The sequence below is a fragment of the Saccopteryx leptura genome, chromosome 3 (genome assembly GCF_036850995.1).
Source record: "Saccopteryx leptura isolate mSacLep1 chromosome 3, mSacLep1_pri_phased_curated, whole genome shotgun sequence".
In the NCBI taxonomy this organism is placed as follows: domain Eukaryota; kingdom Metazoa; phylum Chordata; class Mammalia; order Chiroptera; family Emballonuridae; genus Saccopteryx; species Saccopteryx leptura.
The window spans coordinates 211,636,142-211,663,021 of record NC_089505.1 but is presented as its reverse complement, the minus strand read 5'-3'; the positions used below and the strand labels follow the sequence as shown (position 1 = coordinate 211,663,021).

General features: G+C 40.3%; 1 protein-coding gene and 1 pseudogene across 5 annotated transcripts in view; one reads left to right on the top strand and one right to left on the bottom strand.

The window, feature by feature from the left end:
• The window catches only part of OTUD7B (OTU deubiquitinase 7B), a 62,960-nt gene that overhangs the window by 11,598 nt on the left and 24,482 nt on the right, over positions 1–26,880 (top strand). For 2 of the 5 annotated variants that reach the window (XM_066377337.1, XM_066377335.1), the window contains exon 2: positions 22,552–22,701. In XM_066377337.1, the coding sequence (XP_066233434.1) occupies positions 22,617–22,701 (85 nt within the window). In that variant the 5' untranslated portion in view covers positions 22,552–22,616. Of the gene's footprint in view, positions 1–22,551; positions 22,702–26,880 lie in introns of those variants that run through there. The other 3 variants (XM_066377336.1, XM_066377338.1, XM_066377340.1) reach the window with 3 other exon arrangements.
• Positions 26,550–26,674, bottom strand: LOC136401831 (U4 spliceosomal RNA; annotated as a pseudogene).

Below are 26,880 nucleotides of genomic sequence, written 5' to 3'. Positions count from 1 at the left end.
GCAAGAGCCCCACCCAGCTCCTGGCCCCAGACTCTTACCTTGTAGATCCCCACACAGTTCTTAGAATTAGTGGGATGCAGAAGGCGGGGAAAGGAGCTAAGGAACAGAGTAGATAGTAGGAGTTAGTAGATATCATGGAGTAGGTTGAAGAACAGGAAAAGAAAAAGGGGATAGGTATAAACATTTAAAGAGCTTCTGTTTCCTTTTATCCTTTAAAACCTGGCTTGGAAATCTTTATAAACCTTGTACCTTAACTGTATCAAAGTTGTATTCATACATACTATACTTGGAAAACGGAATTCAGCTTTGAAGGTACAATTTTGCGTTCTAAAATAGTTCTTTGAAAAATCAGGGTTAGTTAAAAAGAGTTGGTGCCTTTGAATCACTAATAACTGACATGAAAGGAAAAGAAGAAAATTCCTTTGAGGTTTTTGTATTAGTAAGTTTTGATATTTATATGAAGATGATTGCGTATGTGGAATTGAGGCAAGACAGTAGGAATGTACAATGCTGCTAACAAAAATATTTTAGTAGGTTTTCATTTGTTTTAAAATTTTACCTGCTCTTATGAGTTCTTCTGTGAGCATTTGCCTTTGTCTTTGAACTGGGAGCTCACCTGCCTAAACTATTCATTTTCTGAAATTTTCTCTAAGTACTAAGGACAGGATTACTTAACGTGAAGGATACTTGGTTCCTGTTGACTGACAATACTTCTCAGAATTCTGAAAATAGAATTTGAGATTTAGATTTGAGATATGTTGTATCCTAGCTTCTTTGAATGCCTAAAATAAAGTTTAGCTGTTTGGCACAAGGTGACCTATCATTTTTAAAACATTAAATTACTTTTCTTTCATGTTTTTTTTTTATTTATTTTATTTTATTTATTCATTTTAGAGAGGAGAGAGAGGGGGAGAGAGAGGGGGAGAGAGAGGAGAGAGAGACAGGGGGGAGGAGCTGGAAGCATCAACTCCCATATGTGCCTTGACCAGGCAAGCCCAGGGTTTCGAACCGGCGACCTCAGCATTTCCAGGTCGACGCTTTATCTACTGCGCCACCACAGGTCAGGCTCTTTCACGTTATCTTTGTAATTTTTAGTAGTTATACACTTTCATTATAGAAATTAAGATTTTAGCCTGACCAGGCGGTGGTGCAGTGGATAGAGTGTCGGACTGGGATGCAGAGGACCCAGGTTTGAGATCCCGAGGTCTCCAGCTTGAGCACAGGCTCATCTGGTTTGAGCAAAATCCCACCAGCTTGAACCCAAGGTTGCTGGCTCCAGCAAGGGGTACTCGGTCTGCTGAAGGCCCGCGGTTAAGGCACATATGAAAAAGCAATCAATGAACAACTAAGGTGTTGCAACGCGCAATGAAAAACTAATGATTGATGCTTCTCATCTCTCTCTGCTCCTGTCTGTCTGTCCCTGTTTATCCCTCTTTCTGACTCACTGTCTCTGTAAAAAAAAGAAAAAAAAGATATAAAAAAAAAGAAATTAAGATTTTAAAAGATTATCTATGTAAATCTCTCTGATGTTTGCTGCCTAGTTGAGACTATAAATTCCTTTCTACTGAACGCCTGTGTACTAGAATTTGGATAAGATGCTTGAAAGATGTCAAGGAACTGTTAGTAAATAAACAAGTAGTGGGAGAATTGACCCCTTGGGGATTTATATTCTGGATTAAACAGGACATAGTTGCATATATATAAATACATATGTAGAAAATAAGATATGTGAGAACTAAATATAGGCTATCAGTAGTATGTACACCATCATACAGCGTTTTGGCACTGAAAGGAAATCTACATATTGACATCATATTCTAGGTGAGGAAAATGAGACCCAGACAACTTAAATGATTATTCAAGGTTATAGTTATCATCAACATTTTATTGGCCATCTGCCTTCTGAAAAGTTAGGCCTCAGGTATAGAAAGAATTAGTTATCAAGGACTTAAAATTAGTTGTGAAGACTGAGTGTTTGTATAAAAAGATAAATGTGATACTAAGTCATGGTACTAAGTGTCAAGTGAGGAGTACAGTTATAGGGTTGTATGGAGAAGAGAGAAGACTGAATAAGTATAGAGGGGAAACGTTGAAGGCAGGAGCACAGCAAGTTGAGCCTACATCAGTCTAGGGGAAGACCCAGTAGACAATTTGTTACATAGTGTTTCACCTAGGAGAGCAGTGAGACTGGTCAAGTTGGAGAGGGCCTTACATCTCAGGCAGAGAAGTTTGGTTTATCCTTACAGTGAAAAATCCATGAGCAGGGAATTTTATGTGTAAATTAGTATGTTTGGAAAGTTGATTCCTCCATTGTATGTTTCTAGTATACAATGGAGGAAGCAAGACCAGTAAGAGGACTGTTGTAATCATCCTGGGGAAGGGGTCTCTACAGGGGGGATGGTAATGGAGAAACAGGAGGATTCAAGTGATTTGAAGAAAATAAATAGAATTTGGTAACTTTTTGTGGGAAAGGGATAGATAAGAACAACGTGTATGGGTTTTGTTTTGTTAGAGAGATGGGGAGAGGAAGAGAAACAGGAAGGGAGAGAGATAAGAAGCATCAGCCTGTAGTTGCAGCACTTTATTGTTCGTTGATTGCTTCTCATATGTGCCTTGACAGGGTTGGGGGCAGGGGGGGCTACAGCTGAGCAAGTTACCCCTTATTCAAGCCAGCGACCATGGGATCATGTTGATGATCCCATGCTCAAGCTAAATGAGCCTGCACTCAAGCCGGTGACCTCAGGGTTTTTGAACCCAGGACTTCAGCGTCCCAGGTTGATGCCATATTCACTGTGCCATCACTGGTCAGGCCAGAACAACGTATATGTTTTTAATCTGGGTTTTAGCAATAGGGGAGCTGGGTTTGGTTGGTTTCTGATATGTCTACTCTCCAAAGGGACACCTGGCTGGAAGCCTTTGAAGAGACCAAGTCTAGTTCCACATTCTTGCTTAATACTGAATACAGAGAGCTAAACAACTGTTTAAGTGGTAGAACTTGGTGTAGAGCCTATTCCTTTGAATGTCGTTTGTTGCTCTTTCTACTGTATTATACTGCTTAGGAGGTGGGTTTAGTGGTTAAAAAGAGCAGATGCCTGGGAAGTGAAATGGGAAGTTGAAGACCACATTATGATGAGGTTTAACCACAAGCTGTTTCAGTTCTACAAAGGTTTTCCTCATATTTAGACATTAAATGTGTATACGTATTTCTGTCAGGCTCATTATGCAATAGTGACTCAGGTTTCTTAGAGCTGTCTTCTTCTGAGGTTCAGGTCTTCATAGTCAAGGAAAAAGATGCCTTCAAAGTTTGGGTTTAATTGCGTATATTCTCTGAACTTCAGTTTTGAAGATGAGATAGTTCTTCCCCCTGTATGTAGATAAGTTGCTTTGGTTACAAGCTGTCATGAAGTATCCTCAAAGGCCGCATTAAGTTTGGAATAAAGGGAGAAGAATTTTGGACCCAAATCTTTCTCATTTTATCTACCCTGTCAGCAGTTAAGCACAATTTACTTACACAGATCTTACTACGTTAAAAGGCCAGTAAATACTATGAATCAATAGAGTATTTTTGCTAATGGGAAATTTTTAGAGACTTTCATAGTCTTCTGAAAAACTCTTTATATTTGTTTTTTAAATGGGTAGACAGGTATATTTAAGATGCAACTCATCCTCACCTCGTCTCTTGTCTTCTCTTCTCAACCAGGCTTTTAAGCTGTCTGAGAACAAATACCTAAAGACTCAAAATAGCATTTTCTGGATCAACTAATATTTATTATGTAGGTACTGCAAAGGTTTGGCACTGTTATTTAATTTCATCTGCCAAGATCAAATACTCCTCTGGATTTTATAACTAGGTCCCTAGTAATGCACATCTTCCAATGCTTGGCTTCTATATAATTCTTATCCCATCTTAATCCTTGCCATGACTCATCTGTTCTAACTTCTGACCTGGCTGGTGATTAAAGAGAAGAAAACTTTTTTTATTTAATAGTGAGACCCTACACTAAGTGCTTTATATATTACCTCATTTAATACTCATAATAATGCCATAAGATAGATATTTTTAAACCTATTTATAGGTTAATTCATCTAGAATATTTATTACTGTGTTAATGAAATACTTATCCAAAATAGTCAAGCACTATGTAAGATGCTGAGGAGCCTGACCAGGCGGTGGCGCAGTGGATAGAGCGTCAGACTAGGATGCGGAAGACTCAGGTTTGAGACCTCGAGGTCACCAGCTTGAGCGCGGGCTCATCTGGTTTGAGCAAAAGCTCACCAGCTTGAGCCCAAGGTCGCTGGCTTGAGCAAGGGGTTACTCAGTCTGCTGAAGGCCCGTGGTCAAGGCACATACGAAAAAGCAATCAATGAACAACTAAGATGTCACAACAAAAAACTGATGATTGATGCTTTTCATTTCTCTCCGTTCCCATCTGTGTGTCCCTATCTATCCCTCTCTCTGACTCTCTCTCTCTGTCTCTGTAAAAAAAAAAAAAAAAAAAGATGCTGAGGATACCACAGTGAATATGAGATGAGGTTCCTGCTAAGGCACAGAGAAGTTAAATAACTGGCCAAGGTCACACAGCTAGAAAAGTGACAGAGCTAGGATTTAGCCATAAACCAGATGGCTTTCAAAGGGAATGTCTACAACTATTAGCACATTAAGCTGCCATTTACATATATTGCAGGTTCTCTGTATTATATAAATAACATGATAAAAACAGGTGGGGCCCCCCAGTATTTCTTTGTTAAAAAGTCTTTTGATGAATCCAAGAAAGAAATTTGCCTGGGTGCGGACAGGCACACCTACCCTATAGTGCTTTTTCCTCTTCCCCTCCCTGTCCGCACTCCCTCTTCACCCACTCATACCTGGGTAGAAACTGGATAGTGTGACCTGTTTTGGTATTTGAATGTGTTGGTGCTTTGAGGACTGGGAGAATTTTGTTTGTTTCCTTGGCTTCCTGAATATTCCTTGCCCACTTGCAAGTTCTTTCTTGTAGTACAATGGTGAGTAATGTGTTGTTAACATTGTATTGTAGTCATGCCAGTTGGAATATTTTTTCTCTCCTTCCCCCGCTTCTCTCTGATGAACCTTGGGTCAAATTTGCCTTCAATTCACTCAAATAGAGAAGGCTTTCTGTATTCAGAGGACGAGGAAATAGTCTTGAGGTTGAGAAGACTATTTAAAATCCAGTGTCTTCTCCCCAGCTGAAATTCAGTTTTGTTAGCATTCTGGGTTTATTCTTTAGTGTATCCAAGAGAATACTTGTTTTAGATTATGGCCATTGTTATGATGTGCCATATCTGGGATGAATGGTGTTTATTTTGGAGTCAAGAGCTTAAAAATAGACAGAAGGATTTTTCTGTGAGCATTATTACTTAGTAGAAAGCATTAACAACATAACTTCTGTCTAGGAGAGTGAGGAGCTGAGTTTCTGCAGGAATTGTATTCCAGTTGAGTTTTAGGGAATAATTAGGTGGAATCAAGATTGCAAATGTTAGAACTATTTAGTATTGGTGATCTAGTCACTGTAGTTTGGGGGATTCAGGAGTATCAGTGCATGGCTCATGAGGTTAATGAGATGATTTATGTGGCTGTCTAACCTAGTGCTTGGTACTTTTATTGGCGCACAGTGAATGTTAGTTAAATCTTAAAAAGGTATTTGAATGCTCAGTTCTGTCAGTTTCTTTCTTGGGTAGCTTCCTCATTGTTAAGTATTTCTTCTTCCAAAGAATATTTATTGAGCCTTAAACTGTGTGTAAAGCATTCGAGAAAGGAGTTGGGGTAACAAAGATTTATAGTATCAGATTTTTGCTGAGACTATGGTCTTAATGTTTACAAATTGAATCAATTAGGCCTAGCATTTAAGGGCACAGTTAAGGAGAAATTTGTGATTTTTGCATTGCTAGAGTTAATCCTCCCCTTTTTTTGTTGTTTTTTTGGGTTTTTTTTACAGAGACAGAGAGTCAGAGAGAGGGATAGATAGGTACAGACAGATAGGAACGGAGAAAGATGAGAAGCATCAATCATCAGTTTTTCCTTGCGATACCTTAGTTGTTCATTGATTGCTTTCTCATATGTGCCTTGACCTTGGACCTTCAGCAGACCACCCTTTGCTCAAGCCAGTGACCTTGGGTCCAAGCTGGTGAGCTTTGCTCAAACCAGATGAGCCCGCACTCAAGCTGGTGAGCTCAGGGTCTCGAACCTGGATCCTCCTCATCCCAGTCCGACGCTCTATCCACTGCGCCACCGCCTAGTCAGGCGAATCCTCTGCTTTTTTGATAGAAGTAACTTCTTGACCCTTTAGTAGGATTGAAAATGCTTACTTTTCAATTCTACTTAAATTGGGTTTAATTTTCAGTATTTGAGGTAGTTGCCTGTGATGTTCTTATCTCCTCTCCATTTTTTTTTTCAGTGAATGAGGTAATGTATTTGACAGTATTTTGTGTATTGCAAAGCTAGCAGTTGCTATCACCTCCACTACCAATAATAATATAAAAATATTAATGGGATAGGACTCATTCTTAGAAGGGTTGATTTCTTGGATTAGTTTCGAGAAAAAAATGTCAGAGGAAAATGGGATATTTGACACGTGACTTCTGTATTAATTGATACCTTTTGTACTTTTTGTGGAAGGGAGAAGGAAAAGCAGAGACCTGTTACCCTGAAAATTTGGCCTGCTGCTGTGTCATCGTAAAGGTTGCCTTTACCACTTTGATGTACTGTGTGGTGGCAAGAAAGTGTAACATGGTTTGTCACATGTTTAACTTAGATGCATTCTACTGGGAGCAACTGTCTATGTAGGAAACAACTTATCTCAGTTTGTTGGTAAGCGCAATCACATCCCATAATATGGATCTTATAATGAATAACAAAAATGTATCAGTCCAGGACAGTATTTGCCTGGCTTCACTAAGTAGTAAGATCAAGGAAACAGTATCTTTGACCCAAGTATTTGGTTAGGTGTTATCATCCAAAACCTTTACAGTCAACTTCTGACGATTGGCATTTTTGGAGAAGAACATGCTATTTTAATAATTCAAAAGAGCAAGTTGTTTAGTAAAAAAGAAGGTCTTTTTAAAATTTCTTCTTATTTTTTTCTCTCTGGTGTCTGGCACTCAGTAAATCTTTGTTGAATAAAGGAAGTTAGGTAACACCTATCTTGGGATTTTCCAGAACTTATAGAAAGCAGGGATGATGACTTATTGGTTGATGTGTTCCCTTCAGTTTGCAGACTGCCTGGCACAGAGTAGATCTTCACTAAGTGCTTACTGAACGACTGAGTCAGGAGGTTAAGGTTTTCATTAGGGGAAGATTGCAGTGACCTTAGGTACTGCTGTGCCAATGGTGGCCCTTCCGAAAAGGAGTAAGAAATGTTGCTTTCCTGCAAATAAGCATGAATAAATGAGACTGTGAGAAAGATGAATGCTTTAATGCTTCTAGGCATTTTGCCCTTTGGACAAGAAGGAGTAATTTATTAAAAGTTGGTGTTTTATTGCTTTCTTGGTTTTTATTTCATGTTTTCTCGTGTTTAAAAATTTAGTTCTTAGGCCCTGGCCGGTTGGCTCAGTGGTAGAGCATCGGCCTGGTGTGCAGGAGTCCCGGGTTCGATTCCCGGCCAGGGCACACAGGAGAAGTGCCCATCTGCTTCTCTACCCCTCCCCCTCTCCTTCCTCTCTGTCTCTCTCTTCCCCTCCCGCAGCCAGGGTTCCATTGGAGCAAAGATGGCCCGGGTGCTGAGAATGGCTCCATGGCCTCTGCCTCAGGTGCTAGAGTGGCTCTGATTACAACAGAGCAATGCCCCAGATGGGCAGAGCATAGCCTCTTGATGTGCATGCCGGGTGGATCCCAGTCGGGCGCATGCGGGAGTCTGTCTGACTGCCTCCCCGTTTCCAACTTCAGAAGAAAAAAAAAAAAGAATATTTAAGCCACTTCAATTCTATACCTCCTTTGTTCTCCCAGGGCATACTAAAGAATGTGATCTTATATTAACTGACCCTCTATATGAATTTTGCTTTATCAAACATTGTGCCGTATTGTATTAAAAGTGTTTTCTTGGAATTTGATTCTATATCATGGAAAAGTAATCATATTTAGTTTTAATTGACATTTATTTTTTAATAATTAAAATTTTATAGTGTTGGTAAAAAAATTAAAAAAAAATAAAATTTAGTTCTTTCTGTGATTTCGTTTTCTTTCTTTTCTTTTTTAAATTTAAGTGAGAAGAGGGGAGATAGACTCCTGCATAGACCGGGATCCACCTGGCAAACCCCATCTGGGTACAATGCTGTCAACCGAGCTCTTTTTAGTGCCTGAGGCAGAGGCTCCAGGGAGCCATCCTTGGTACTTGGGCCCAACAGACTCAAATCAATCAAGCCATGGCTGCAGGAGTGGAACAGAGAGAGGGAGAAAGAGGAAGAGAGAGAGGGAGGGGAGGAGAAGTAGATGGTTGCTTTTCCTGTGTGCTCTGACTGGGACTTGAACCCGGGACTTCCACATGCTGGGTCAGACACTCTATCCATTGAGCCAACTGACATGGGCCTGTGATTTTTTAATAGCATATGATAAGTGTATTATAACTTCAAACTATCAATGGAAAAGAAAAAAAATCTATTCCAACGTCAGACATAATTTCATCCTACCATCTTACTACACGCTTTAGACCTCAGGGATACAGTACTAGAACACCATTTATATTTTCAGAGGTGATGATGAGCAAAACAAAGATGATTTTTTTTTTGTTTGTTTGTTTGTTTTTGTATTTTTCTGAAGCTGGAAACGGGGAGAGACAGTCAGACAGACCGGGATCCACCCGGCACGCCCACCAAGGGGGCGATGCTCTGCCCCTCCGGGGGGTCACTCTGCCACGACCAGAGCCACTCTAGCGCCTGGGGCAGAGGCCAAGGAGCCATCCCAGCGCCCGGGCCATCTTTGCTCCAGTGGAGCCTCGGCTGCGGGAGGGGAAGAGAGAGAGAGGAAGGAGAGGGGGAGGGGTGGAGAAGCAGATGGGCGCTTCTCCTGTGTGCCCTGGCCGGGAATCGAACCCGGGACTTCTGCACACCAGGCCAACGCTCTACCACTGAGCCAACTGGCCAGGGCGATTTCCCTTTATTAATGTGGTTTGCTTAAGTAAATTTCCTAAATATTCATCTTTTTTCTTAGAAATAAGGCATTTAGGTGGGTGGCAGGAGGAAAGGAAGTTTTCATAGGTAAATCCACAAAATGGATCACATAGAGAATCAAAAGTTATCGATATATGTGAAGTCAAGTAAAGATTGTTGGAATGAGAGTCAAAAGAATTTTTATCACTAGTTAGCTGTATGACTATGGACAAGGCACTAAATCTTACTCACCTGTTTCTCAGTGTTGTCACCTGTAACTTGAGTGTATGAAGTGAAATGATCTCTGATGTCCTAATTCTAAAATCCATAATTCTAAAGTGCTGAACAAGGAAAATAGACTGAGTTTCTGTACCTCACCACCAGGCTTATTCCACATGAGATCCAAATGTGAAGTGTTAATTACATAAAGAATGGAAGTGTATAGTTTGTATTCCCAGGTAGAACAGAATTGTCAGATTGTGTTATATGCTTGTATGTTTATGTACATAAATATAAGAGGCTTGGTTGTTTTTTTAAAAAAAATTATTATCACAAAAAGTATAGCTGATATGAATAAGTGAAAGAGCCCTAAATGATACTCAGGATAGAGTATCTGGGTTAGAGTTTCTGCTTCTTAACTTTAACCTGAAAATAGAATGTATGTGTGTTGGAGGGGTTGGTAGGGTGTGGAGAGGATGGTGACGGCTAGTAGACAGTGTGGATGAATGTGGATGGTATTTTTAAAAGCAAAATATTAAAGTATTTTTTTTAGCCTGTGGAATTTGTATGACTAGACTGGTTTGATTTTGCTCTACATCCTGGAGAACTGATGAACCCTATATTCAGATTCAGAGAACTTAGATACAAGCTCCTTGTTTTCTGGGTTTCATTTAAGCTTTGTTAGCTTCTCTGTGTGTATGGGTTTTCCATCAGAAAAGAGAGGATTAGAAATCTCAAAAACTATTTAATTTTGAAAATTTTTATTAAACGAAGACATTTGGCTCTTGCCCATTGACTTAGTGGTAGAATGTTGGCCCAGCGTGTGGAAGTTCCAGGTTTGGTTCCCAGTCAGGACACACAGAAGTGACCATCTGCTTTTCCATCCCTACCCTTCCCCTTCTTTCTCCTTCTCTCTCTCTCTCTCTCTCTCTCTCTCTCTCTCTCTCTCTCTCCCCCCTCCCCTCTTGTAGCCATGGCTCAAATGGTTCGAGCACATTGGCCCCAGGCGCTAAGGATGGCTGTGTGGCCTCACCTCAAGCACTGAAATAGCTCAGTTGCTGAGCAGCAGAGCAGTGGCCCCAGATGGTCTGAGCATTGCCCTGTAGGGAGCTTGCCAGGTGGATCCCGGTTGGGGCACATTCATGAGTCTGTCTCTGCCTCCCTGCCTCCCACCCTTCCACCTCTCACTTAAAAAAAAATGAAGAAATTTGCTAAACTGCTTTAAAAGCAGAAATTTACAACAGACGAGAAATTATTCTCTTAGTGGACAGCTGTACAAGTATTTTAGTTCGTGTAGACCTTGATTATATAATACCTATCTGTGGGGTAAATGATGACATTTGAAACCAGTAAATAATTCGCACATCTATTTTAGGTATAGATTAGCTCTCAATTATCTATACATATTGATGAATAATTTAGAATCAGAGGTTTGGTAGGCATCTAGTATGTGCCAAGCAGTTTGTTCAGCCTGTTTAAAGATTCTAAAAGTGTAGAAGAAAGGTGTCATCCTCAAGGATCTTAATTCTATCTAGAATGTTTCATGTTCACCAGCCTGGTAAACTATTACATATCCTAAAGACTCAATTTGAGAACCTTCCCTAACCCATCTAGCTAAACTTGTTGCCCCTTGTTCCTGGTCCTACCCCATTGGGCACTAATAACATATTTAGGTATCTGTCTTCAGACTGGAGTGCCTTGAAGGTAGGACTGTGGCTTCTCTTCTTCATTTGTATCCCCAGAACCTAGGGCAGCACTTGGTCCATGGTGGACCCAGTTTGGTAAATTTTGAATGAATGACTAACAAATTGGAGAGATAAGATGTGAGTGTCAGGAGGGCTAACTGATATTATAAGTATTTTATGATAACAGCAAGTGCCAGTGAATGTTTTACATACTGGCCTGTAGGCATTGAGGTTTAGATATGGACAGGAAAGATGGACCTATGGAACTTGCAGATGGAGAATTAAAAAAAAGTAGTAACAAGTATCTTTTTAAAACTGAATTATGTAATTTTATAAAAGGCAAGTTTTTAAAAATTGAGGCTTTAAAAAATTAGTAGTATGCCTGACCTGTGGTGGCGCAGTGGCTAGAGCGTCGACCTGGAATGCTGAGGTCACCGATTCAAAACCCTGGGCTTGTCTGGTCAAGGCACATATGACAAGCAAGCAATGAACAACTAAAGTGAAGCAACTATGAGTTGATACTTCTTGCTCCCCACCTCTATGAAATGAATAAATAAAATATTGAAAAAAATTAGTAGTTATATGTGGAAGTTAATTTACTAGAAGAAATGTACAAAGTGAATTTATTTCTTATGGATAACTACTTGTAGATAGTACAGTAATTGGAATTTTTTCTTTTTCTTTTTTTCTAGTCAGTGAAAGGGAAACTTTATTGATGCTCCAGGGCCATGGGTTTCAGGAAAGAGGCCACCCTATGGGTGGAGGATGTAGTGAAGGGGCCTTATTTACCTCTTTCTTGGGGTGCAGGTTGTTGGTGTGGCCACACTTCTTGCAGCAGTTGATGGGTACAGGCGGGCATAACACTTGTGCAGCTCATCTTGTTGTGATGTACTTCTGAGTGAGCCAGCAGAGAGGGGAGGGCTCGATAACGCCACCCTGCAGATGAAACTCCCAAGTGCAGATGGGCTCCTTCTGAGCAGTGTAGCCTGAGCGAGTGCGGCTGTCCTCCAGCTGTGTGCCTGTACAATCAGACAGCTGGTCAGGTGGGTGTCGCCTTGTCTTAAATTTTAGCTTTGACATTCGCAATGTCACTGACATGTCACTGGCCTTGACCTCAAGGGCAGTGGTCTTGCCACTCAGGGTCTTCATGAAGCTCTGCATCTCTCTGCCTCTGCCGCCTCATTGAAAAGAAAGAGCTAATAGAATTTTTTTTCTTTTTCTCTCCTTAAATGGAAGTTCTATAAAACTGATGGTGAAGTACCCTATAACTAGGAATCAAAAAGGGGAGACAGGATTGTTAGCTACTGAATGTTTGAAAGTTGAGTCTAGACAAATAGTGTGTATTGCTATTGGAATAACCTCTGTTGATTTATAGTATTTATTTTTTCTCTCATGTCAAAAGTTCAGTAATCAGAATCTTGAAGGGATCAAGTAGAATTTTTGTTTTTACAAGCTATTCTTTTAAAAGTTTAATTTATTTATAACCAAACCTTGGACTATCCTTGGCTCTATCTGAAAGGAAAAATAAAAAATTCATTGTGCGTGGCAAACAGACATACTGGTCTGGATCTAAAAAAATAAGCATTAACATGATTGCTGTTTCTAGTCAAGTTACTGTTGTTGTGCCAATATTATAATAACAGACTTTCTCTATGACTGACACTGCCCTTTTTTCCCCAAAGGTTAACTTCCATTGTATAAGCCTTCTAAATTATTAAATTTCCCAAATAACTGTAATGCAAGGAACCTTTTATCAGTAGTACTGAAAAGACAAATGCTAGTTCATAAGGAGTTCTCTGTGAACTTCTCTGTAATGGTTTTTGTTTTTGTTTTTTTTTAAATTTTTCTGAAGTGAGAAATAGGCAGAGAGAAAGACTCCTGAATGCACCAGACCGGGATCCACCTGGCAAGCCCACCAGGGGGCTCTGCCCATCTGGGCCATTGCTCTGTTGCAGCCAGAGCCATTCTAGCACCTGAGGCGGAAGCCATGGAGCCATCCTCAGTGCCCGGGCCAACTTTGCTCCAATGGAGCCTTGGCTGCGGGAGGCGGAGGAGAGAGAGAGAGAAAGTAGAGGGGGAGGGGGTGGAGAAGCAGATGGACGCTCCTCTTGTGTGCCCTGACCTGGAATCGAACTTGGGACTTCCACACGCGGGGCCAACACTCTACCACTGAGCCAACTGGCCAGGGCTCCGTGATCTTTATATTAGCATTTGGCTATTTATTTATTTTTTAAAAAATTGGTTTTTTAGATTTTATTTATTCATTTTTATTAGAAAGAGAGGAGAGAGAGAGAAAAAAGAGATAGAGAGAACAGGGGTAGGAGCAGGAAGCATCAACTCCCATATGTGCCTTGACCAGGCAAACCCAGGGTTTCAAACCGGCGACCTCAGCATTCCAGGTCAATGCTTTATCCACTGCGTCACCACAGGTAAGGCAGCGTTTGGCTATTAATAGCACTTGTCTCTTAGCGATTCATTTTGCTGTTATAAGCCAGACCAAAAAAAAAAAGAGAAACTCTTGGAAAAAAAAAGTTAAATCTTGTTCTGACATATACACATACCAGTGACAGTGATGAAGCCATGGGGCCAACTCTTGATTTTGTACTAGTATGTGTCCACAATAGCATATGGTAAACTCATAAGTTGTTTTGAGAGTGTTAGAGTATACGATTAGGGAGAAGGTAGACATTCCCTGAGCATGTACTGTAGTGGAAGTAGAAAGCATCCGGTGTTGTGCAGGGTGAGTAGGAGAAGATGTAATCATTTCTTTCCAGCAATCCAAAAAGAATAGACAACATGTCTGAGATAAAGAGAATATTATAAAATCTTTGAATCTGGAATGAGTAGAGTAGTAAGGGGTAAAAGGTAGGGAAGTAAGACTGGTAGATTAAGACATTAGAATTTTAGTAAGTATGTGTGAAATGCTGTTCCTGGAGATTTGGGAATGAATGAGCTATTTAGCTTGTGTCTGTTCATCTAGGAGATGACAGACATTTTTCTCATGCTGTTTATTTTTGAGGGACCTTCTGGCAGAAGTTGCAACCAAGGGACCCCTTATTTACAACATTTTTCTTTAGGGCTCAAAAGAGTTGAAGGACACTGGAAAGGGAATGATGGAGACTGGATGCTGTCTGTATGTATGAAGATATGCCTTGGAAATGGTTGTAAGAGTCAGAGTTTGGGAGGAGTAGAGGGAGCTTTCGAAGGAGAGGTGGCAGGATTGTGTTGGCACCAGTGAGGTGAAGCACAGAGTGTGTGGGAGGGAATTAGGTAGAAAGAAGGCAGCTGACATTGAGGACTTACTGTGTGCTGGGCACTGCCCCAAAGGCACTACATATCTTGAGTTATAATCCTAACAAGAAACTGGAAATGCAGATATTTTTCCCATTTCATGCAAAGAAACATAGGCACAAATGGCTATATTATTACCCATGATTTGCACATGGGTAAGTAGTAGTAGGTTGGGGATTTGAACCTAGACTGTCTAAACTCAGAGCCAGGTCTCTCTCAGTGTGAGCTGAAAGAATTGAGCAGTGAGAGTGGATTCCTACACAGGAGGGCTGCCCGTCCTCTCTTGGTCCAGCTCCCTGGACCAGGTGTGGTACAGTGCCAGAGTCCAGTCTTGGGGGTCGGGTATGCTGGGTTCAGAAAAATTCTGGCCCTACCACCTTTTTACCTCTGTAACCTTGGGTAGATTACCTTACCTTTGTGAGCTTTAGTGTCTTCAGCTATAATGTGGGGTTAATAATACAAACACACCTCTTACAGTTGTTTGGACATTCCAATGAAATGATGTCTAAAGCCTTTATTTAACACATTACTTCATTTCACTTTTCTTTCTTTTAGACCCATGTTATTCCTGGGTTGTACCATTTAGTGATATATAGGTCTCTTTAAATATGGAATTTGGTCATATTTTCTTTATTCTAAGAAGATTGTCTTTTGTTTTTTCACTTGGAAGGACCCATATTAACTAAAAACAATCTGTCAAGACAGTCTTTCATCTCTCCCTTCCACCTAATCAAGAATTGTGTGAAATTTTAAGGGTTTTTGTCCTTCCTCTTTCTCCCTGTCTGTATTCCTCTGGACTGACATCATAGACATGGAGGAGTTTCTGACCTTCGAAAATTCTTCACAGTCTTGAATGTTGTGGTTTTCCAGTGCGTTTTGGGAGGAATTGGAGAGGACTCGGACACAGCTGAAATGCATCAGTGGAGCCAGGGGAGTGGGTATGGAGGGAGAATGTGGATGCTTTGGGAAATATTGTTGATGAGAGAATGTAGGGTCAGTAGTTTCTCAGGCATTTAACATAGCTCTGTTATCTACAATCAATATTTAATTTTGGGTCATTTCTCTCTTTTTTACTAAATAGTTGGTCACTCAGAGCATGCAGACTGATTTTAACATTAGTCTCAGCTAAACGATGTTTAGGAAGAGAAATATATTGCAAATAAAATATAACAATCTTAAGCAAATATCTTTGAGATGAGCCACTATTTTGGACTTGGCTATTTACGACATTGATTATCTGATTATCAGCAAATGCTGTGTGTGTGTGTGTGTGTTGGGGGATACCAGTACAAATACAGTTCAGTTCATCTGAACAGAAACTGAGTACCTACTGGGTACTTTGTTGCTAGAGATAGTGGGTGAACAAGACGGATTTGCTGCCCTCAAATTGCTCATGACTTTGTGGGGAGACGAACATATAAATAAACGCAAATACTGTACAGTGTGATAAATAATGTGATAGCGGTAGATAGAGTACAAGGTATAGCACCAAAGAGGAAGTGGGCAATTTAACTTGGGAGGCAAGAGAAGGTTTTGCAAATAAGGTAGTACTCAAGTTAGACTGAAAGAAGAGATAAAGAATTCATGCGCTAGATCAGGACTCATTCCAGGTAGAGAGAACAGCATGTGCAAAAGAACTGAAATTTGAAGTACATAGTGTACTTGGGACCTGCCTACCAGTATGAGAAGTGGAATGATAAAGAGTGAATAAGGCTGGAGAGTTAGGTAGAGTCGAGCCTGAAGGATCTTATTTCTCATATATAGAAATTTGAATCCTAAACTTTAGTCAATGGGGACCCATTGCAGAATGTGGAACAGTGGGATATGATGCTATCATGTTTGCATTTTGGATTGATCAGTCTCCACAAGTAACTACTGTGAATAATGGATAGAGGAAGAGGGAGAAATAGCTAACGGGAACTATTTCCTGGGGTCCAGGTTATGATAACCCAAGAGAGAATAAAAGCGATGTAGTAAGTGGAAGGTGCTGGATGGCTTTGAGAACTTTTAAAGATAAAATTAGTAAAACTTAGTAAAAGACTATTAGTGAGTGAGGATGACATAGAGAAATCCAGGGTGGCTCCCAGGCTTGTGACTTAGGTGATTGTGGGGGTAATGATACCATTTGCTAGAAGAGGCAGTACTGGAAGAGAAATAGTTTGAAAGGGTGGGGGACAGAGATGAGAGGATGAGCTCATGTTTTATGTGCTGAGTGTGAAGTGTGTGTGGGATCCCCAGGTGAAGTGTAAAGAGTTTGGGGCTGCAAATACATTTGGAGTCATCAGCATCTGGGTGCTCAGGGGCATGCATGAAATTTCTCATGGGGAAGATATAAAATGAGAGGATGGAAGGCCTGAGGTTAGAACTGTGGATGTACTGTAACCTTTGGTGATGGCAGAGGAGGAGGAGCCCACAATGGTGACCAAGGTGCAGAGCCAGAGGGGCAGGAAGAGTGGTAAGTATCAAATGCTACAAAGAGATCACTTAGATAAGCAATAAAGAGGACTGTGATGATCTTATCAATGTCAGTGTCATTTTCTCTCTTTTTTTAACTTTATTTTTTCCATTATAGTTAACATACAGTATTATGTTAGTTTCAGGTAAACAACATGGTTAGAAATTTATATATCTTACAAATTGATCACCCCAATAAGTCTAGTACCTTTTGCATCATACATAGTTATTACAATTACAATATTATTCTCTATACTGTACTTTATATCCTTGTGACTATCTTTATAACTAGAAATTTGTACTTAATCCCTCTCATCTTTTTTACCCATCTCCTAAACCCCTTCCCACCTGGTAACCATCAGTTTGTTCTGTGAGTTTGTTTCTGCTTTGTTTGTGTATTTTGTTTTTTAGAGTCTATATATAAGTGAATTCATATGGTATTTCTCTTTCTCTGTCTGGTTTATTTCACTTAACATAATACCTGTAGGCCCATCATGTTGTGGCAATGGCAAGATTTCGTTTTTTTCATGGCCAAGTAATATTCTATTGTACATATGTATCACATCTTCTTTATTTATTCATCCATTGATGGACACCTAGGTTGCTTCCATATCTTGGCTATTGTAGATAATGCTACAGTGAACATAGGGGTGCATATATCATTTCAAATTAGTGTTTTGGATTTCTTTGGATAAATATTCCAGGAGTGGAATTGCTGGGTCATGTGGTAGTTAGATTTTTAATTTTTTGAGAAACCTCCATTCTCTTTCTCTAGAAGATCATTTTGGTAGGTTGAGGACTCAATATAAGGTGAGAAAGTAGCATCAGTGTGTTTCTGTTTTAGGGAGTTCTGCAGGGAAGAGGAGACCAGCAGCCAGCAGGTAAGGGCGGGGGAGATAACGTAAAGGAACTCTCATGCTTTGTTTTTTAATTTCTTCGGTGAAGTTGGAGGCAGAGTCATCTCCTGGGAGTAAGAGAGGTGATAAGCAGGAGGTTCAAGGAGAATGGTGAAGGTATGGGATAGTACTGAGAAATCTGGTTGAGGTACTAAAGTCAAGCAAAAGAGAGCAGTGTTTCATTGAAGGGAATGGGACTGAATACCATTGACATAGTTGTATTGCTCTACAAGGTTATGTGAGCTTGTCTTGCTCAATAGCCCTATTTAGTAGCAGAGAAGTTGAATGTGGGATCTGTCCACATGGGCAGATGAAATAGAAGGATGAGGAGCTAGGTTTTTATAGGTAAAAAAGTGATCAGTCATTGGGTTCACGTTCAGTTAGGCAAAAAGGGACAAAGTGGAATCTATTCATTTTTCTCAGTCTTCACTGCTGTCATTCCTAGTCCAGCTCACCATCATCTCTTTTATAATAATATGCTAATCAGTTCTCCCTAAATCCACTTGTACCCCTACAAACTGTTTTTCTCACTGCAAGTAGGGTAATTTTTTAAATAATTCAAGTCTGATTATGTCCTTCCCCTGCTTACAACCCTTCAGTGGCTTCTCACTGTGTTTAGATTAAAATCTCATGTTTAGTAGGGTCCCCCTAGGCCCTCTCTTCATCCTCAGTTTGCACCATCCTCATCTTTCTGTTCCTCCCTGCCCCGGCATGTCCAGACATGTTTCCTCTGCTCAGAGCATTCTTTCTTTCCCAGTTTGTCTCCGTAGTTTCTACTCGTTCTTCTATTCTTTGGTGTAATATTACTTTCTTGGGAAAACTTTTCCTGTCCCTGTAACAGAAAACACTCCTCCCCTCACTCTTTCTTTAATACATTATTATTGTTTGTGAAATTTTCTGGTTTTTTAATTTTTTCATACTAGAAGCTTTGTGAGAATAGAGATTGTTCCTAATCCTGACCATGACTCCTAACACATAGTAGGCAATTCCGTGAATATTTGTTGAATTAATGAATAAGGTGGTTAAGGAATTGGCTCCCTCAGTCTAAGATGAGGATATCTTGAGGTGAGAGAGCATTGTAGCAGCAATGAGGAAAGGCTGGAAGGAGATGAGGTTGCAGCCAGGGTAAGATGTTGGGAGTTGAAGATTTAGGTAGAATGGTTTGAGGAGATGGCAGGATCTGGGACCAAGTTGTTGAAGTAGAGATGGAAATCTTTGCATTTGAAGAGATTGTGGAAGTCTAGGCAGAATTGTTAAATGGATTGTTTGAGTGGGTGTTAAAATTGCTGAGGAAAATGATAGGATTTAAAATGAGGAAAATATAAGTCAGGTGTCTATGTCTTTAATAAATATGAGAGATAAGCACATCCCTTTCCTATTGCTGAATGAATTAAAAGGGTAAGAATCAGTGTGGTTCTGGGAATCAGCAAAGCCCTAGTCCCTTCCTTGGGAGGCAGTGTAGTAGAGAGAACATGTGTTCAAAATATCCGGATTCAGACTTTGAGCAATTCACCTGGCTTTTCAAGCCTCATTTCTCTGTTGTGAATTGGGAATAATAAACCTAATGCAGGAGGTTTGTCATTAATGAATAAGATAGTGTTTTTTGAGAGTGCTTATTAATTCACTTGTTTTTTATTCTTATTGTTGCCACCAGTTCAAGAGGGCACAGAAGTAAAAATTGGGAGGAGAGAGGCTAAGATAGCAGCAGAGTCAGTTTGGAACAAGGTACCCGATTTCATTTATTCCACAATGTTGAGTTTGTACTATAAACATTTACAAATGAATGCAAGTGAAAGCAAGAACTGATATACCTGTATAAGGAAGGATTTTGTAAAGCTCATTGGCTCAACACATTGCAGTGTGGATCCACAACAGATTTTTATTTAAAGGAATGCTTAGTTTAATCATTTCTGTGAAAATTTCATCCTTCCCAGGAGTAGATTTTATTGTTGTAGAGAACAGAACAAGGACCATTATGTGGAAGTTATAGGTTGGGGAGGGCTGGTGATTCAGTTTAGAAAAGCATTTCCTAACAATTAGAGTTGTCTAACAATAAAATGGACATGCTGGCAAAGGAATGAGTTCATCATCAAAGCTCGTATTCATGTTGAGACTGGATAGATTGATCTGTCAGACACAATAGAAGGCTTCTTGCATGGGGGCGACATTGGATTAAATAATTGCTGAAGTCTTTTCCTATCAGAAGATTGGAAGGTTTTGACTCCAATTGAGATTTGTCTAAATACCATTCAGTGGACAACTATTGGCGTGCTTCTTCTGTTTCATTTGAAAGTTTGAAAGCCAGCCTTTTGTGTTCTTTTTTCCCTTCCTGTGTGCTGAGACAGAGCCAAGGACTGTGTGTTTCAGTCATTGCCTTGGATCATCCCATTTGGAATTTGAGAAGCTCCAAGCAGGTATTGGTGGTGATGTAACAAAAGCAGCTGTTCTCACCTGTTGGGTGGGTTAGGGTGGAGTCAATGGCACACACCTGCAGACATCAAATACAAGACTGCTGCCAAAAAGTATGACTGAGCGTTTTAAATTTTTGAGCAAGTCATTCTAGATAATGTTGGACTGCTAAATTATTATTTTTTTATATTTTTTGAAAAGAATGACCTTTGTTGGCATATGAGATCTATGATGGCTTGACAGCGATGGTTTTCATTGGCTTCGCTCCCTCAGAAGCATCTGTCTGGCTGCTTATTGTGTATTTCTCACATTCTTTCAGAAGGTTATCAAAGTGGCTTTACTAAGTTCCTTTGCATTTTCTTTTTTAGAAGATTGAAATTCATTTTCAAGCATGCTTTTGGACTATTCCATGTGTTTAAGTAGTTTGGGCTGCTACCATCTCCTATGACCTAAGACAGTGACTCAAATGGACCTAGAAAAGGAATTCTTATCAGTATTAGGGGTGGGAGAAAGCATTCACCCATCTGTGAATTCTGAAGGAATTTAATTCTTAAGTATTGAATGTAAGGAACTAATTAATTTTATAACATTTTGAATTTGAGGTATCTTAGGCCAAAAGTTCTTTATGGACTTATAGCCTTTTCTGACAATCATGATATTGAAATGATAATTCATAGACCGAAAGAGAAGTTAAGGATTATAGTTTATGAGGTGGTAGTGAACTGATGAAGTTCATTTTTTAAATCTGGAAACAGTCTTAGAAGTCATTGAATCCAAGTCTAGCATACACAAGAGGCAACTGAAACCCTGTAAGTAATTTGACAAAAGTCACCAGCTAATACATATAGATGTAGGTAAAAATCATATGCTAGGAGGATCCAGAAGTAGTGACAGTACAGGTAATATCTCTTTAAGAAAGAGAGGTCCTAAAATTTTGAAAGATGGTCCAGGGCCAGGGAAAGCCCTTAGAAAATAGAGGAGCCATATGAAGTATGAAACACCCTAGAATTTCTGAACTAAGTTAAGCTTCAAATTGATTGGTTTGGTGGTGGCTGACATGGAGGTTCACCTAATCCTTTATTCATCAGGCATCGATTGACTGCCTGCAGTATTTAGATGCTGTGCTAGATGTTGGAGTGGCAAATAGGATGCAAATATGTCCTGGCATGTGTGGATCTCTTGTGCTATGGGGACTGGACATGAGAATACTTTCTATTTGCCGCCTCTCTCTCATAGAACAACTCAGTGTTACAAGTTAGTGACCTCTACTGGGCTTATAACCCACAAATGATTGCCTTAATATTTCTAAGGAATGCAGAAAATCAGGATATGATCACACCGCTAAACAGGCAGTGTCCTTGGTTCAAGGGTGGTATGAAGAAAAAGTATCTGAGAGTCACCCCTAGATTTAGATTGTTTAGGAGGAGATGTTTCTGAAGAGACAGTCATCTGAGTCACCATTACCTTTGAGAATTCTACTTTTGCCTTCCCCAAAAGGCAGGGGTTGGTGGCTGTGATCGGGCAGGTGTGTAATGGTCACTTTCGGAGCAGTCCTCTTCTACAGAGAGCTGTAAACAACCTGTGTGATACGGCACAAGTTGGTTGGGTTGTTCCTCACTGTGTTATTGCTTCCTCAGCTGGGACAGCTAACTTCAGAGGAATGTGGATTGGTGCCAGGCTGTCAGTCAGGGACATAGTTCCTGCCAAAGTCACGTCTGATAGAAGGGATTATTTTTCAGGGGAACTTATTTGGCAATTGTTTGTCCTGGGTGGAGTTGGTGGACAAAGATTGACTTTTTTTTAGGAACCTTTGGGATCTCTACTCTGCTTTGCATAATAGCTTATGGTTTTATTTTGAGTTTTTCTAGCTGTCAGTTTGCTCCTCCCATTTCCTCAGCTAGCATTAGAAGAGTGATCAGTGTCAAGTTATTTAGTGTTTAGTGTTCATTCATTCATTCATTCAGCAGATACTTAACTGAGGGCCAGTGTGCCAAGTACTGCAAAGTGCCAAATATTTATGCATGCTGGCCACAGGTTAGTAAACAGGACACTCAAGCTCCTTGCTTTTAAGAAACTTTAATATTAGAGGAGGCTAGATAGTAACTAATTTAAAATGATTTCAGAGTGTATCAAATGCTAGGAAGGAAATAAACAAGGTGCTGTGTTAGAGAATAATACAGGTGTGGGGGTCTTCAGGGTGGTAGCCTGCTCCCTTCCATTAGTTTGCATAAGCAAACTGATGGGTAGAAATGTAAGACTGTAGAAAGGAAGGGGGAAAGCATTATTTGGAGTGGTATTATGGTTCTGTGGTTAATGTAGTGAAGAAATTAATATTAATGAGGAATTAGGAAACTAAATGTTATTCTTCATAATAAATTCAGCTGAAATGAATGAGCTGGGATGGTTAGTTTCCCCATTTGGTTAGGAACCTGCTGAAATGGGGCTGTGATCATCCCCTTCAAGTGTAATGTGAGCCTTATGTGTTTATTTCTTCCCAGGTAGAGGCCTACATTGTGATCTATGTTCTCCCAACATCCGCTGCCTGAAAGTACTTAATGAGCACATGACCCTGGACATGGATGCTGTCCTGTCGGATTTTGTTCGTTCCACAGGAGCTGAGCCAGGGTTGGCCCGAGACCTCCTAGAAGGTAAGAGTCACTGGGGAGAATGAAAAGAAAGTAAAATGTGATCTGTGTTCGGACGATTTGGAACATTTAAGGTGATCAGAAAGATTTTTTGTTATGGTAGGCCTTAACATTTAAGTTACTTCTAATAATCTCCTCTGTGTAGATTTTAAAATTACCCACCATAATTTTAAAAATGCAAAATCCTCCTGTCACCTTAAATTTTTTTAGGGTAGCTTTCTCTACTACCAATTTATACTCAGGCAGTGTAAATAAAAATATTAGTTTCCTAAACACAAAACTCTAGATCTTTAAGACTTCTTTACATATAAATGACTTCTGGATTTTCATATTTAGGCTCATCCATAGTTGTGGTTTTTTTCCTTTCCTACTTTGTTTGGGTAATTCTATGTAGAGTGAATTAATTTAAAGTTTCCATTTTGCTACTTCCATTTATTTATATATGTACATACACTTATGTTTATTTATTTATTTATTTATTTATTTATTTTTTGTATTTTTTCTGAAGCTGGAAACGGGGAGAGACAGTCAGCATGCGCCGGAACGGGATCCACCCGGCACGCCCACCAGGAGCGACGCTCTGTCCACCAGGGGGCGATGCTCTGCCCCTCCGGGGCGTCACTCTGTTGTGACCAGAGCCACTCTAGCACCTGGGGCAGAGGCCAAGGAGCCATCCCCAGCGCCCGGGCCATCTTTGCTCCAAGTGGAGCCTCGGCTGCGGGAGGGGAAGAGAGAGACAGAGAGGAAGGAGAGGGGGAGGGGTGGAGAAGCAAATGGGCGCTTCTCCTGTGTGCCCTGGCCGGGAATCAAACCCGGGACTTCTGCACACCAGGCCGATGCTCTACCACTGAGCCAACCGGCCAGGGCCTACACTTACGTTTAAATGTTCTAGATTTAAGGTCCTTAAGGCTTAGAATCATGCAGTGTGGGATTCTTTGGAGTCATTATTTAGCAGATATGCTTCTTGATGATGAAAATATATAATGATGCAATATTATATATATAATAAAAATATATAATGAAAATATATATAGATAAGCCTATGGGGAAAGGGGCAAGTTCTTAATATACATGGGTAATTTTTTAGATTATCAGCTTTTAGAAAGGTGTGACAATTTGACATTTGCTTAGCTACCTGTGATTAGAGGCTTAGTTTGGAAATGGAAAATGAGAGTTGAAATTCCCGGTATTACAATGTTAAAACTGAGGTTCAGAGATAGTAAGTAGGATTTGAACCTAGGCAATCTGGTTTCAGAGTTTGGCTCTTAACAATTATATTACAAATTAATGCTTGAGCATTTTCTTTCATCACACACACACACACACACACACGCTTTGAAAGAAATGCTCTGGAAGTGTAAGAGAGAAACCAAAATTAGAGAGTGCAGAAAGGACTTCCTGAGGAAATAACATGTGAGCTGAACCTAGAAGGATGTGTAGGAGTAGCAAGACAAAGGGGTGTAGAAGAGAGTGCTTATGTGGAAGAAGTAGCTTATACAAGGACCTAAGGTGAAAGAGAATTTGGCACATTGGAAAAATGTGAGTGAGATAGAAAGACTGGTGCAAGAAGGGTAGGAAGCTGGTCAGATAGGCGGGAAACAGAATATAGCCATGGTCAAGAATTTAAATTTCATTCTTTTTTTCAATGGGAAGCTGATGAAGGATTTTAACCATGGTAGTGACATCAGTGGTTTTGAGTTTTTGACAGTGTGCTGGTTGAAGGCTATGGATGGTGGGAAGGTGGTCAGAGAAGAAGGGGTAAAATCAGTTAAGAATGTGCTGTACATTGTTTATAATAGTCAAGATCTAGAAACATAGAAACAGCCCAAGTATCTCAGTGGATGAGTGGATTAAAAAGCTGGTGTACATATACACAATGGAATACTACACGGCCATGGAAAAGAAGGAAATCGTACCTATTGCAGTGGCATGGATGGACCTAGAGACTATTATGCTGAGTGAAATAAGCCAGGCAGAGAAAGACAAATATCATATAATCTCACGTATATGTAGAATCTAAGGAACAAAGTGAACTGAGAAGTGGAATAGAGGCAGAGGCAGGGTCACAGGGACCAGAGGGAACGTAGATGAGGGGATGGGATCAGAGAAGGTGAAGGGATTAGTGAAATTATATATACATAACACAGAGATACAGATCACAGGACAGCAGATCCCAGAGGGGAGGGGGAAGGGAGTTAGGGTGAGGGGGGCAAAAGGGTTGTAAATAGGGACATGAGGGAGGGGGGTGAGGGTGTTATATTCATTACGACACTTGAATCCATGTTAACACAAATTAAATATAACAATAATAATTAAAAAAGAATATTGCTGTAGTTTAGGTGACAAATGGTGGTGACTTGAGCTGCAGTGGGAGCAACAGAATGAGAGGTGGATGGATTTAGATATAATTTAGAAGGGGAGTCAAATGACCTGTCATTTTCTCTCTATTTTTCTTTGTCTTGTACTTTTTCTGTAAAAGTTAACTCTGGTTGCAGTGAATAAATTTGAGAGAGGAGAGTTTAGGATTAGAGAGACTAGAGAGCCCCTCTCAAAAGATCAAAGACCAGGTGAAGATTATGAAGACTTGAGTTAGGACAGTGATAATAGAAATAGACAAGAAAGGATAGATTTGAGAGATGTTTCAGGTGTACTAAACCACCCTGAGGATTGAGCAGGTAAGTGAGGGAGGAGGGGGAATGGGATCTGAGGAATGGTGAGGAGCTGAAGGTAGCTGAAGTTTCTGCCTAGAGGGATTGCGGTGCCATTGCTCATTTAGGGAATACAGGAGGAGGAGGGGCAATAGTGAGTTTGGGGAGGGAAGATGATGGACATTCAGTTTTGGTCATTTAGGAGGACCTGATTATAAGGAGTTTAGCAGACAGTTGGAAATATAGATCTAGTGTTCAAGACAGATGTCATTCATTCATTCATTAATTTAGGACAAAAGTTCTCCATTCTTCAGAAAATACTTCTTGAGTACCTACTGTTTGCCAGGATCTAGATACTTGAACAAAACAGAAGTCAATATCCTTAGAATGTGATAAAGACATCCTTATAGTGGTAAAGATAGTCAATAAAGAGCCCTGGCCAACTGCTTAGTGGTAGAGTATTGGCCAGGCACTTGGATGTCCTGGGTTTGATTCTGGTCAGGGCACACAGGAGAAGCTATCATCTGCTTCTCTTCCCACCTCCCCTTTTCCCCTTCTATCTCGCTCTCTCTTCTCCCACAGCCATGGCTCTATTGGTTCGGGTGTATCGGCCCTGGGGCTGAGGATAGCTCCATGGAGCCTCTCCCTCAGGTCCTAAAAATAGCTTGGTTGGGAGCATGGCCCCAGATGGGAAGAGCATTGGCCCCTGACGGGGGGGGGGGGGTTGCAGGTTGCTAGGTGGATCCCAGTCGGGGCGCTTGTGGGAGTCTATCTCCTCCCCTCCTTTCATTTGGAAAAGAAGAAAAGTCAATAAATAATAAACACAATAACCAAATAAATTATAAAGTGTATTATAAGTGTTACAGAAAATGGTAAAGGGAATGATTTTTAACTGTAGTCAGGGTAGGCCTTATTAAGGCTGTGACATTTGAGCAAATATAACTGAAGGAGGTGAGGAGTTGTCTGCGTACATTGGGGAACAGCAGTGGGAATGGTGAGCAGAAAGGCTGTAGGCAGGAGCAGTCTTGAGCAGGTTCTAGGAACATCAAAGAGGCCAGTATGACTGAAGCAGAGTGATCAGGGAGAGTTGGAACAAATGGTGAATGTAACGGTTCAGAAATAAATTCAGCATACTTGGATAATTAATACAGCTTAACTAGAGAATTATAACAAGAAAGAAACATAACAACAACAGCATTAAATGCATGTATATGCTTTCTGTATACCAAGTGCTCATCTAAGTGCTTTCAGTTCACTTAATTTTCAATTAGCAATAATTCCGCCTCGGATAAACCTCATTGGCTATGATACTGCCACTGTGCAAAGCTAGTTCACTTAATTTTCATAACAACCCGATATGATATCATCTCCACTTTCATAGCCAGGGAAATTGAAGTACAAAAAAAAGGCTAGAAAAATAGATCAGGTTTTATAGAAAACCTTGAATGTCACACAAAAGAGCCTAGGCTTTATTCCACAGACAGTGGTAAATCAGTAAAGATTATCATTATGGCCTTACCAGGCAGTGACACAG